The 14,855-nt window shown below is 40.6% G+C and overlaps 1 protein-coding gene across 1 annotated transcript in view; it reads left to right on the forward strand.

Annotated features, from left to right (window-relative positions):
- The window catches only part of shisa9a (shisa family member 9a), a 93,254-nt gene that overhangs the window by 65,181 nt on the left and 13,218 nt on the right, over positions 1–14,855 (forward strand). The window contains exon 3 of the mRNA XM_041816425.1: positions 7,628–7,804. Within this exon, the coding sequence (XP_041672359.1) occupies positions 7,628–7,804 (177 nt within the window). The remainder of the gene's footprint in view (positions 1–7,627; positions 7,805–14,855) is intronic.

The raw sequence follows: 14,855 nt of genomic DNA on the forward strand, positions 1-14,855 counted from the left end.
TTTCCTGCCAAGTCAGTCACAATAAAAGTCTCCAATGCTAATCATCTTTGAAGAATTTTATTTTGAAGAGAAACATCAGGAAATTTAGTGTTTTCACTCTTTCATAGCCAATGTTAATTTGTAAATAATGGCATCATGGATATTGACAAAAATCCAATATCATGCATCCATAATTACTTAATTGATGCAAGAATGAAGACCAGTGCTGAAACCTTTCATGAAGGAAAAGATGTTGTTTGAGTGGGGTCAGTATTTGATAAATAAGCTGATCCTCCTGAATGTTGATGAGGTATTTGACCTCATTGCTGCTCCAAGTCAGCCCACGATTCATCTCGATGTTGGATTGTATCTAACTAGTGTCTTGGGGCTGTTCCACAGTGCAAAGTGCAACAAGCATGACATTGCATTTGCTTACCCACACAATGGGAGTGACAAAAAAGACAGCCTTGTTTCATACTGTTGCAGTGTGAGGGAAAAAAAATGCAGTGATGTTTCATTTTAACATCTGAATTGGAGCAAAGCAACCTGAGTGTTTTTATATGCAGCTTAGTCGCCACAGTGACCGCACTGAGAGGCTCCCACTGCATCCTTTTCCTCCTCCTGATGTACTTCCTGTGACAGCCGTCAGTCATCCTGGTGAATGGGTCCACGGTGTAATGATGTCATCAGGGGGTGTCTGTTTGTTTTCACTCACTGTTTCTGCTCTTCTCATTAAGATAAGCTAGTAGGAAATAGAAGACTGTAGCAGGAAAAAGTAGGATTATACCACAGTGTGATGGAAGCATCAGAAAACACGGATTTGTTTCTTGTCCCTTTTGATTGCATAAGAAGAGTTGAGCAATTATGTGTGTTTTGGCTCAAATTCCCATCATCTTGTCACTTGTCAACTGCATGTGCGAAGAGAGTCAGCGCTCTACGAACCTGAAATAATTACAGCACTCTGTAAGCAAACAGAAGCTGAGGAAAAGAGATTTTTTTTTTAATCTGAGGAGAGGTGTATTAGTGTAAACAGAGGAAATAGTGTGATTCAGTTACAGAAGCAAGGAACAGCATTAGTTATAAGACTGTATAGGTGAGCAGCAGACCTGGCTAAGAAAGCCTCAATTTGTGTCATAACGTGGATTGCGAAAATTTGGTGTTATAATCTTAAAAACCTGCACAGAATGTACCACTCAAAATAACTTGAGTCCAATAAATCCACTTGCACACCTTTTGTAAGTCCTAACCCTAACAGCTCTGCCACTTCTAGTATGAATCACAGGTCTTTAAGCCTCTGAGGTGCTTTAGAGTTTTCTGTTCTTACTTGGTTTGCTATTAAAAAGGGTGACGTAAATCCAGTATTTTTAACAGGTGCTGGTTAAGCTGTGGGCATAAAATCTGGACAGGCTGCTCCTGGTCTTGCAATGTATTTAAAGAGGAAGTAAACCTCAGAGTTTCAGCTAAGGTGCAACTTGACAAACTGGAAAAACTGCTTCACAAATCCATACTTAAGATCCATGTGGGCAACACCCCACAGACGGAGTTTGGGAACCTTTCAAACAAAAGAAAATGATTGATTTGACAAATGTTGAATGTCTGTAGTAAAAGCAACATACAGTGAGTGCGCTTACTTTGCAAAGCTTCTCTATTGTTTGATTTGTTTTGAGCCCAGTGCTGTAGAGATTTCTTTAAGGCTTAACCCTCTGAGACCATCCTTGTTTAAGCAAAGAAGAAGTAGAGGTTATTAAAAGTTTAATAACTTTTGAACCATAAATTCTAAAAGCCAATGCCCTGTGTTTTTTTCTGCTCTAATGACGCTATCCATGCCTTCGTAGCTCTTATAGAGGCTTCTCTAGCAAGACGGGAACTTGGTTGGCTTTCCATATTCATTTCTGCTGCTAGTGGCTAATGCTATCCGCCATATTGTTTGTTTTGTATCCCACAATGAATTGGCAACCAATAGCAGACTGTTCAGTCTTCACATCATGCTTTGTCAAACTGTGCATGCCATCCTAGAGGAGAAGGCCAAAAAAGCTCATAATGGAGAGAAAGAAACACAGAGAGCATGAGATGTGGCCCTCTGTGTCAGTGCAGACAGGAACTGCTTTGAATAATGGTTCTTTTTTCTTCATAGACTCATAACTTTTTTTAATTCAAGTCACATTACTGTAGCACATATAATTAAAAAGCTGAGTTTGTCCTGAAAAAATGGCTGTCTAGAGCTTGACTGTGCACCACAGGGTTGATGTTTTACAAACGTTGTAAGATGGTAAGTCCAGGTGAGACATAATGGTTAAGCTTAGAGCTCAGAGGCTTAAACAGCTGTTTGAAGGAGTGTTTTAACTCATGATTCTCTTGTTCAAGTTCATGATGAGTCAAAGATCCAGGTAGAGGTCAGAGAAGCAACTGTGAACCCCTGTAGCCTGTACACCCAACGGAAGTGCTTCTAAAGCTGAGTTTATGATGAACATGTTATTTCTATCAGGTTCTTCACAATAAAAGTCTGTTAATATTTTTCACAAATGCTTTCATTGTGGACACCCCCATAAGGAAATGTGCTTTAGTCAGTTGCAGCTTATCAAACCTCATAAAGGTAGAGATGTCTATTTAAATATGTTATTGTTTAACATTTTGCAATACTGTGATATAATGCCATTACCACAAAGAGCAGGAAATACACCGTGATGTGATATTTAGGTCATATTGCCCTGGCCTATTAGCCATAATGTCCTAACCATCCAAGGTACACTTATCATGTGCTACCTGAGTCTGCTTTAATAGTGTCCCTGTAGAGGAGTGGGTGGGCTTCCTTAAAGTGGGTTGCAAAGAAAAATAGGTTATGATTCACAAGGTACTGTTTTTTTTTTTCAGTTTCATTAACGGTTGTGCACTTTACTCTTTTCTTCATAAAAGCAATCTAAGGACTTATTGGGTGATCTCTGACTATGATAAATGCCACAGGGAGCCACAGCCAACTCTAAGGAGCTTCTGGTGTAGCCAGTGGTTAGTAATAAAGGACTAAGTGTGTTTTAATTGCACTGCCATACAGTCAGACTGGCAGCTTGAGAAGTGAGAATGGAGTTGGAGTTATCTATTTATAGACATGTATCACTGTTAATAGATTCTAGGAATATGTCACAATGGATTGTGTTTTGTCCCTTCTGCTTTCTGATGGGTTTTCTGTGTAAAGCCGGTAGCAGACACAATGTCCATGATTGAAACTATGACTACCAATGGAAACCAGAGCCCTTCTGATAACAAAATCTGGCCATGAACCTTTAGATGTTTGAATGCTTTTGAAATCTACATTCAATTATGTTTTGTAAAAGTTTCTTGTTGTTTTGCTTTCGTGTTGCTGACAGCTAAATAGAACCTAGAAATGTAGCAAGAAAGTGCCGTTTGATGCGCCAAATACCTCCAGGATTGGGAGTCAGTCTAGCGACCTTGATGACAATCAGTGCGTTTTCATGCACAACACCTACTCTGAATTAGCATTCTGTTTCAGCAACAGGACAGTGTTTGTGCAGGGCCACGAGGCTATCATTGGGCTACAGGTTGGGATGTAAAGGAAAACTTTTAGGGACCAGGAGACATCGCTGTCTCTCTCCTCTGCTCTGCTCTCTGTTTTATCTTCAAAATTCTGTACTTTTGTTCGACTGAACATAAAAAAAACAGATGATGTATTGTTTAAACATGTGGTTTTTAAAAAGTAATGAAAAAATGCTTAAATATTTAAAAAGCTTTTAGTAAATACACGTTCTGGGGTGCAGCTTTTTACTGATCAGTCCTCAGTTCAAAACAAGAAGTAAGGTTCAGAGGTGGACTGAGTTAACCAAAGCCTTTCTAATCATTATGTTTAGTTATTGTTTCAAATGAGAGCCACTTAGTGGCAGAATTTACATCTTGTGTGCTCCAACCCACCAGATTTTTACATATTAACCACCTAAATTTGCATACAGCTTCATTTGAGTCCACAGGGAAAATTTGAGGTTGTCTCTCTGCATTTGTTCAATATTGAACATCCATACCTGATCACAGAGTGACACGACCGCAAACCATTTCATGGCAGAGCGCCTGAAATGAAGGGGGTGCACCTGTGCTTTGATAGGATATTGAATTCCATAATTGTGGCCCACAACCAGACAAAATCCATTATGAAATGAGAAAATTGGCGACCTTGTGTTGGCCATTCTGGTCCGCTGTGAAAAATAAAACGGTGGACTGGCTTTTATCGTCACTGGACTGAATGTTGTTTTCCCAGAAATTCTATTAAATGGATGATAGAATGAAGGCTTCAGCTCTGTCTTTTCTCCTTTTGCCCAAATCCCTCTAACACAGCCTACAATTTAGCTGAATTCATGTAGCCTTAAGTGAACCAGTCGTCTACATGCACTTATGTGCCTGTTCCTTTTCATCAAGCACCAAGGGACATTTCATCACATTGGGGAGTCTCTTCGTCTTTCTTCTTCACGGCTTCACACTGTTTTTCTCTCTGATGTTCTTTTTAATTGTCTCTACTCTCTCTACCTTGTCAGTCAGTCTGTGTGTGCTTGGTTTGAGTCAGTGCTCGGGCTCGCTGATTAATTAGGAGCAACACAACTTGCTTTTCCTTGACAGTCGGACCCGGCAGGTTTGAAGCCTCGGAGCACATCCTCGTGGCTCAACAATGCACCGCTGAGATGAAACAGGGAGAAAACAGTGGAGGAAATCAATACTGTCAGGTTGTGACCAGACAATTTCCCCTTTTCTGTTTGCTGTGGAGTAACAAAAGGCCCAGTGGATGGGCACCTAGAGGGCCAAAAGAAGGGACAGATGGGAGGAAGAGTTGTCTTTATATGACAGTGGTGAGGCAGCCCTTTTGTCTACATCCCTCGTGTCCTTTTCCACTCTTCCCGTGTCTTATGTGTTCTTATCCCTATCCATTCATATCTCTAGGACTTGTTTCTTCCTCCTCAGTCGCCTTCTAACGTTTTCCTACACTTCAAATCATCAAGCAGCAGTTTTTTAAGGCTTTTAACAGAATATATTCACTTAGCAGGGATACTTTCGTCTTCAGTTACAGGAATTTCCAATTATCCGTCAGGCTCAGCGCAGCGAGAGAACAATGCTGGAGAGAGTCGTCTGCGAATATTTCAACATTCAGTTGTGCTTTAAAGTAAGGCTAAGCGTCTGCCACAATTCCCCGCCGCTCTCTTACAACTCTGCCGAGCTGCTGCCCATCATATCCACACGTGCAGCGTCTTCCAGTGGCGAAGCAGCTTGAGGCACAGTTATAGGAAAGCTGATTAAGTCAGTCATCAATTATAGCCATAGAACAAGCACAACTGCTTTTAAAATGTGCTAGCATGGGAGAGACTGATTGCCTGCTTATCACAACCAAAACATGGAGTATTGGATTTCTTGTAAATAATCGACGCACGTTTACTGATGATTTACTGCGGTTAAGAGGCAGCAATTTACAGCCAATTATTTCTGGCTGTATGTGGAATGATGTTGGAGGGAGGCTTTTACATTCAAGGCACGTTTTTTTACAATGCAATTATCACTTATTGAATTAGGGGATGACAAATTTAGCAACAAGGATATTGCTATTAATATAAAACAGCTTTAGCTTCCTGGAATGTATAAGTTGGTGGCAGAAGATTTATTCTAAACCTGTTGAATCAAGATATCCCTTGCCTGTCTGGGTAGGCTTAAAGATCTCAAAAAGCAACACATCATGCCGCCATCCAATGAAACTCAAGAACAGATGAGAAACAAAGTCACTGACATCTGTCAGTCTGAAATGGGTTACAAGACCAATTCTCAGGCTTTGGAAGTCCAGAGAACAATGGAGAGAGCCATTATCCACAAAAGGGGAAAACTTGGAATAGTGAGAAACCTTCCCAGAAGTGGCTAGCCTTCTAAAATTACTCAAAGAGCACATCAATGACTCAACCATGAGGTCACAAAAAGGTATTTTTTACTAAACAGTTCATTCCATTTTTGTTTTGTGGATGAATTCTACACAGTTGGAGAAAAGATGACAAAAAGGATCATAATGGAAACTGTTTCCAGGATTGCTCACAGTGCATACCACAAAGGCCACTTCTTTCCATTTTTGCTTGATGTGTTAGATTCCCCAACAATGTGGGCTTTTCACTGGAGTAAAGCTCACGGTATCTAATGTGGACAAAAGTCAGAGGGGCAGCTCCTCAAAGATTTTTTGGGGCGTGCTAATAGTGAAGACTTTAGCATGACAATTGCACCCACAAATAGCTCCTCTTTTGTAACTAATCCACTAAAGAATTAGTGCTGATGAGATGCAGATGAAAAAGCACCCTCCAATTTGCCCAGTACACTTGGCACGTTTTTAGCCACAGGCCTAGTGGCACATCAGTGGCTTTGGGCTTAGATCACCAACACCACAGTGACAGAGTAACACAGAAGAAAAGGAATAATACAATTTTCAGACTGAAACCTCGTTCCTGCAGTATGGTGGCCCTGAAGGCCAACAGGAATAAATATTTAAAAAGTTTAAAATACTTTTCACAAAACACAAATACATCTCAAAAAACACAACAAGACTTCACAGAGCATGAAATACATTTCAGGAAACCAGGTTCTCCTCTCTGATTGGACGGAACCCACGTCATTTCTTGTTTCCAGTGGATACCACAATAGCCAATCTAGCGTGAAATTTAAAGTGTTTACCAGGAGGGGAGAGGAGATTGAGCTGATAAGGCAATACTTTAGGAAGGGACATACATATTGTGTGATTCTTGAAATGCTCTCCACATATCATGAAATACATGTATCAGTTAGAACGAAATATGATTAAAGAAATCATGTTAATGATGCGGGCCGACAGCTGCGCCTCCACAGGTACCTGGTGCACTATCCTGGGCCTGATCCAGCAGACCTTGGGGGTGGTCATGTCCGTTGTGCAAGGGCCAGCTGGGGAGAAGCGTGGAGAGATGGGTCATGGGCCTGTCACAGGTCTGGATGAAGGCCATCAAGAGGAAAGAGCAGTACAGGGCCACAGGGCTGTGCCAAACTGGCTCCTATACCTGACCTGAAGTGACCTATTGTTATTACATAATATGCTGTTAGGCCTCTTTTTCTAGATTAAGATTTTCTGCACATTTAGTAAATTCAGTTCAAAACTCTCTTGATTTGGTGCTCGCTGGCTCAATTTAAAGATGTCCGCTTTGTCCGAGGCCCCTGAAAGGGGAGCGGGTATTGTTGCTGTTCAACCTCATGCAGATAACATGAGTACATAAAAAGCACATAAAATGTCAGCCTAGTTTACTGAAATGTGTATTCAGGCTGAATTTTTAAGCTCCAGTGACATAAATGTACTGACATGTATGGTAATAGCCAGCAGATGCAGCTTATCTAAGCACATACAGACTCTGGATTCAGTCCAAATGTGTAATAGGCAGCATGACATACAAATAGCCGCAGCTGTGGATTGATGGCAGGAGTCCATCAGCTGATGCTTGTGACATGATTGGCTGTGAACGCATGGATGTCATTTCAAACGGCTTAAACAGACGCAGTTTAAAAAGCGCAGGTGTTATGTAAGTGTCCTGTCAAGATGCCTGAGATGCTTCTGGTCTAAAATCTTTTCTCTAACCTTGCTTTGTCTTTTGTCCTTGCCCAACAGAGGGAGGTCAAATCAACAACAACGTGGCACCGGGCTCAAACATGGCCCAGCAGCACCCTTACCCTGCCCTCAGCCAGCTGGCTCATGTCTACGAACAGCAGCAACAACAGCAGCAACAGCAGCAGCAGCAGCAGCAAAACAAGGACATCAACAAGTACGCCTCCCTGAAGGCTGTGGGTGAGTGACTGTCAACTTGTTATCTTAACATATTTCAATCTTCAGATGTAGAAGAAAAGAGGAATCTCTAAGAGTTTTTGATGAGCAGTGTGATTGATGTGAGGTTTTTGGTTCTGATAATGAATGTTGATTTTATGGAGTTTGGACAGGACACATCATCATCAATCTTTGGGCTTTCCTCATTTTTCTTCACTGAGTCACCTTCTTATGTATTCATAGCTAGGAGTGAATATCCTAACATTTGGTTTTACTGAACATTTTGTGATCCAAACACAAAGGCCAACGTTGATTTGAGGTTTCCAGGAGCGATCTGACTTAAGTACAGCAGTCCTGCAGGCACATCTGACAGGTGTTATTGAACGCCGGCCGCGCTGTGAAACAGAAACAGCCTCCTTACCGAGCTGTTTGACAGCTTAATGCACGCCACCAGATTCAATGAGCTCAGTTGCCAGTGCAGCTGATTTGAATGTGGCTCACCATGCCCGTATGTTATTGGCAGTGGCATTACTATTTCATAACCTGAATTCATTTCAGATTGACTTGTGAATATTTCAGTATGTGACCGTCAGCGTATCCTTCCCAGTGATGATTTACAATTCAGCCCACTCACGCATGGAGTTAACTAGAGCCAGACCAATACGAGACTCTTCAGATGGATACTGTTATCAATGTTAAATATATTAATTATCTATACTTTTAGAAGAAGAAGCTTAATTATCATTGCACTGGTAAGACAATACAACGAAATCTCGTTGGCAGCAGTCATTCAAGAAGCAGATAAAATAACAATAAATAACAGAATAGAAAAGAATATTCTTAAAAATGAGCACAGTCATAGTTAAAGCTTTAAAACATGTCAGTAGTTAAAGGTAGAGGTTAAAAGGTATGTGTTACAGTAAATTTGTTGCAGAGATGAATGTTAACTGCAAGATGAAGACATGTGCACCCACTCTGAAAGGTTTCTGCTGCTGGACAGTCAGAGTACAGTAGTGGGTCAGGAAGGAGGGCTATGGATATTTTGATTGGTTATTATATCGGTAGAATCATACGTCTTAAATAGCACAGGTTCATTTTTTTGATAAACATTGGATTTCAGAGCTAGCTGAGTATATATGGGTTTAGCAGTTGAGTCATAGCAGGAGTAGTTGCACAAGCCTCCAGTGATTTTAGTAAGCATTGCTCCTTTAAGAAGGACTCACTGGTTGTACTGGCCAGGAAGCTAGGCTGTACACCGTAATAGAGGGGTACAGTTTGGAAATCCTTCAAAGCATTCTTGAGATGTGAAGTAAACAAGCAAGGGATGAACATGAGACTGAATTAGTTTAACCCAAAAGCTCATCAGTTTGTCTCTGAGTCATGGTGAACATTTATGCAAAGTTAAAAGAAAATCTTTTAACACTCTCTGGTGAATTCACAAGGAAGGGAAGAACCTGTAAGGATGTATAGTATTTTTTTTTTTTTAAATACAGCCATACACTAATGAAAAACTTACAGTAATGTCTTGGGTTACGTGTGCATTACATGCTACATGTATTTTTAACAGTACAGCCAAAGTCATCTGCATCTTTGAGGGCAATAAGCAGCAAAAAAATAACCTGCTGACACTGAGCTCCACAATGCAAAAAAGAAATAGCTTATAAATTTGGATCGATTACTCAGCCAGTTTGCAGGATGGCTCCCTGAGATACTCCTGACTAAGTGCTTTAAATAGCAACAACAACAAAAAGACAGATTCTTCAATGCAAAAAAATCTAGCTATAGTTCAGAGCATAAATATGATTTTAAATTTTTGAGACTCAGGATGAACCAAAGAAATAAAAACTTCAACTGATTCCTGATTCTGCTTTAAACAGCACACACTAACTAAGCAACCAAGTTTAATGGGCATTTCACTGTAAACAGCTCTGTAACAACACAGTGACACCCACATCTCAAATGCTGGAGACAGAGTGCTATCCACGGGAGACTTGGCACACAGAAGTCCATCATTGCTTTTGCCATGTTTTGTCCACTGTCATGTGGCCTGACATGCACGTTCTTTATCCCTATTTTCCGTATCCGAGACATGTTATCAGAAGTAAGCACCGAAGCACTCCTGTGAGTGTAGGACAGGCTTTTTAAGAGTGAAGTCCTCATATTCACTGAGGCAGTGAGGCTCAACGTGCTAACAGGATGGACACTTGATGTCCATATATCTGCGGTGAAGCTATGTTTAGCTTTAACCAGGAGATTCTCTACGTGACTGGAAACGAAGTTTTGCAGTTCAGGTAAGGCTATAAGAGCCTGCTAGGTATAACGTAGCAGGGCTTTAAATGCATTATTAGCCCGCGAAGGCCATATATTCCACCACGTTAAAAGATTATCAAGAGTTATAAATTTTAGGATTTTCCTGTTCAGCTCCTTACCTTTGGGTGGTCGCTGCTGTGTTTTTTAGCTTTGTTGAATGACTTAAGTAGAGGCTGTTGACGAGTTTTCCCTGGCACAAAGTTTTGTTATTCTTGTAGTCATCGGGGTGACAGTCTTTTAGATGCAAAATTAAAGTGGAGGTGTTAAAGACGTGCTGTCGAGTCCTCCTTGCATCACATGTACTGTACAAGCGATGCAAACAGCTACTTTGCTGTCTTGTTCCCACACCTCAAACTTCTCCCAAACAGCCGACATGTTGAGTTTGTTGTTGCTGCACGTCCGGCATCATTGCGCGTGCTTAATTATGACGACACATTATCGGCCGTACAGTATGGCGTAAATTTTCTGATCAACCGATACCAATAATTAACTTTTTAAGCTATTATCAGCTGATACCGATATACTGCCGATAATATCGTGCATTCCTAGTTAAGACATATGTTCGAATAAGGTTGCTGTAAACGTAAAAACACTGGGATCTACATGTGACTGAATTTTGGACAGTTTTCACCTCTTTTTTGGATTTGATTAATTTGGGCAGGGCCCTTAAGCTATAATGATAAATCACAGAGTCATTCATCTTAATACGGTCTGTTATTAGCTCATGACACTGCCTTCATTGAAAATTACCAGCCAGCTACATGCTGTGTTTGTTCATTGTGAGGTGAAGTTCCCAAATCTATCAGCCACGGTGGACTACAGATCATTTGAAGCATCTAAACAGAGAGATTTTTGACAGAAAATCATAGGCTGTACAAAGAATTGGACAAACCCTGTGTGACATCAGCTGTCTGCTTACAATAGGTGGACTCATACTGCTATTGAAATCGCGGCCTCAACTGAACTTTGGATCAACCCAACTAAGCTTGACCTTCTGTCAGCTAGCTAGCTAGCATTCTGGTTGACAGAAATGTAACTTCTGCCTGTCTATCTGTCAATCAAACAAGACGTGCCAATCAGTGCGCAATGAGGTTTTTCCTAAATATAATCCAAACTGTTGTGGTACAAAAAAATTCACCCCCCGTACAGTGAGAGTACATGAAGACATTAGCTAATGAGACATGTTCGTTTTTTTGAACCAGGCTGTAAACCAGTTTATTTCTTGCGTAAAAAATGGCTTTTAAACAGATGCTCAGACCAGACTTTTGGTGTTCCTGCAGCCAGCCTCAAGCTGACACTTGCCGTATTGCAAATTTTTGCACTTCCGCATTGGTTTCATTTTTCAGGACCAGAGGTTGCCACCTGCAGAAAACAGACTTTGTCTCTGCTCTGGCACAGAGCCAGGCGGCTGCACCCAGGCCAGAGTTCACCAAAAGGTCAGGGGGAAGGCTAATTGCTGGAGTGCTTGTCTCGTTTTCACTTGAACTGGATGCGACAGGAACAAACATCGTACTTGCTGAAGGTGTGCTTCAATCCATATTTCACTTGTCTTTATTCGTAGATGATTATAAGACTGACTGTCTCCTCCAAGCAGCCACAGTTCAATCCCTCATGTCTGTTAGCATTGTGATGCTAAAGTTGAATAAAGTCTGATGATAGACACATTCTATTCCTACCAAGTCTATCACAATAAAAGCCTCCAGTCATCATTGAAAACTTATTTTGAAGAGCAACATCAGGAAATAGAACGTTTTTAGCAGCAACTTAATAAATGGAGAAAGTGAAAGTGAGATTTTTTAGCTTTTTCCCGTGAGTGGGCGTGGCTTCAGTTCATGAAATTGGCACGCCCACACCTTCCTAGAGCAGATGTTACTGCCGCATTTATCATGATTTTGAAGTTTAATTTCATAACTTAAAGATGGTTTTCATGACAGTGGACTGTCACACAACAAACTGAATTTGTTTTTACTTTGCAGGGGCTTAAAAAAAAAAAGCTAAAAGTTTAATTTGTGGCATCAAAATAATAATAAATAAATAAATACTGTAGTTCCCATCACCTGTGCCGTCTTATAGGTAATTTATCCTTGGTGAGTTTGACGGTAGATAGTGAGCTACAAAGTGCTATTTTTTCCCCTTTATTAGAAAACCATTACACATACCTTTTCTTTCTACACAGCCAAATTGAAATCTTTGACTCAGCCAACAAATGTAGGTCCAACTGTTCTCTGTGTTGTAAATCTAATTGGTATTTCCTCCACCACACCGCATGTGGCTGATTCTGACTCATCCTCAAACATGTTACACTAATAGATGATCAGGATTGTTTATGCAGTGTATCGCTTTGTGCTGGAAGCAAGGAGATGTGGATGCTGTTAATTTAATTGCCAGCAAGATAGAGAAACTGGAATAAGATACATTTTGTGGCTGTACTTTTTGTAATATCTTAGTAGCTTGCTAAAAATGCATACATGGCAATGGAAATTTTAAGCAAATCTACAACAGTGACTGTTAGAACTCAACCAACTAGAGGCATGTTGGGTCCCTGGGGATCTCAAAACAAAGGGAATCCATTTAGTTTGCCTCCAACCATGTAGTGCAGCCTTATGACATGATGCATTTTGGGTAAGGGAGCCACCTTTCAACCATGGCCCTGGCTGCAGCTCTCCCTCGATTTCACCCAACATTAAACCAACAGATGGATGTGACACATGCTTTGATGACTGAGAATTGCATTTGGGGAAATGTAGAACTTTTAATGCAGAGAAAATAATAGATCAGGTATGAGAACATGCAAATTCCAGCATAATTGCTAGAGCTTTGGTAATTACATTTAAAGACGTAGGCTTTCTCTGAAGCATTTTTACTTCTTTTGTTTGCTTCATGCATTTTTAATATTCTAAATTCCTCCCAGGCATTTTTAGTCACCTAAAATTCCTTGAAATTATGTTTCCAATATGCTTTTTTGACACACAAAATTGCCCCATTACCTGGTGAAAGAAATTACATATTATATCTAATACCCTAGCATTACTTGAAAATCCAGAATCTATGAATATATACATACAAATGCAGATATTCCTTTAAAAGAATAGAGCTCACTGAACAGTCTGTTCCCTGTGTGTTTGCTGGAAGCTAGAAGTTTCCACATCACAGTTTTTGCTTAATCCAAACTATGAAAGTCATCCTCATGGATGCACATGATCTTAACACACACACAGATCATGAGAGTAAAACATGTTAATCAGCAAATTTATCCTGCACAGTCAAGCTCAAACCTAAGAAAGTGAAAGAATCTTAATTGTACTCACAAATGACAGCTGATTTTAGTAAAGTTGTGCTGGCGGGGAGAATAATGGAAGTGAACCGTAAGAGCACAATGCAGGATGTGCACGCCTGTTTAATCTTGTTTGATATTCACAAAGCAGCCAAGCATATGGGTGCATTTGGAATAGCTAAATAATTTGCTTTGTGAGATGAGGAGGAAGTGTTTTGTCAACACTACATACCAAATAACCAGGAGACTTATGTCGGAAATCTGGTCAAGTAAAGGAAATGCCCCACTTTAACCTTTGTACCTCAGTACAAGCCACAGGCCAGACCTGAACCCAGGCCGCCTGCATACAGGGATGCAACCTAACCACTAGGTCACTGCAACTTCCTGTTTTGTAGCGTTCACTGCATGGCTATGGCAACATAGTTAGAGGCAGGCTCCAGAGCTTTGGATTACTGCATGGCCAAGGTATTAAACTCAAATTCTGTTGAAGTTCTGACCCACCATGTAGAAATGAGAAATTATGATCCAGAGAGAGTCACTTCCTGTTGCTATCACAAAATTATTTGATAGAAATACATTCAGACTGGGAGTCTTATCATGGCTGTGAAGTTTAGTGATGATTGGCATAAGCACTGTTGAGATAAAATGAAATATATTTTTGGCACACTGCCAAGAATCATCATGCAACTTTGGCGCCAGACTGTGGTCCAGTTTTAGTGAAAACTCAAGCTTTAAATAACTTAAGATCTCTTACATGTCTAGAATGAGGGGTAAAAATCCAGACTCAACCAGATGAAACACCTTTGAGGAGCTGCTTCATATTCAACAGCAGTGATTCAGCCTGACAACAGCAAACATTTTATCTTTACCTTTATCATCTGTATCTTAGCCTGTATATATTTTTTTAAAGACATTAAATTCATCTTTTGTTTGTCTGGACATGTTGTATATTTGTACCAATGTTCATGCATGTAGCTCAAACCATTGGGAGGGGCTATCCAAAAAGGCTTCTAGGGTGCACTGTGGAGCCATTTTTTCATGTAGATGTACAAAAACACCTGTTTACTCCCTTTTAAATCGTGCCACATTTGTAAGGAACATGCATTTGTAGGATGAGCAGCAGAGCTGAGTATGTGGGTTGCGCCCATGAATAATTTTGCCAGATCTTCTCTGCCAGTGCCAAACAGCTTATTCTGCCGTTGACTCTTGTTTGGTGGATTGCATGATTGAAGTCTGAAGAAACAAGACATATTGACAATTTAACAATGAAGCCATTTAACAAATAGGAGCCTCAGTAGTGTGTGGAAGAACCATACACATCTTCAACAGCCTGGTACTTCCTCTTCATGTTGGTCACCAGCCTGGTCACACAGTGCTGTGGGATGGCATCCCATTCTTCAACCAGTATTTGTCACAAGTCAGTCAGTGTGGTTGTGTTTGTCACTGGGATGAACAGCACGCCCAAGCGGATCCCACAAGTGTTCAGTGGGG

Source organism: Cheilinus undulatus, linkage group 20, assembly GCF_018320785.1.
Source record: "Cheilinus undulatus linkage group 20, ASM1832078v1, whole genome shotgun sequence".
Classification (NCBI taxonomy): domain Eukaryota; kingdom Metazoa; phylum Chordata; class Actinopteri; order Labriformes; family Labridae; genus Cheilinus; species Cheilinus undulatus.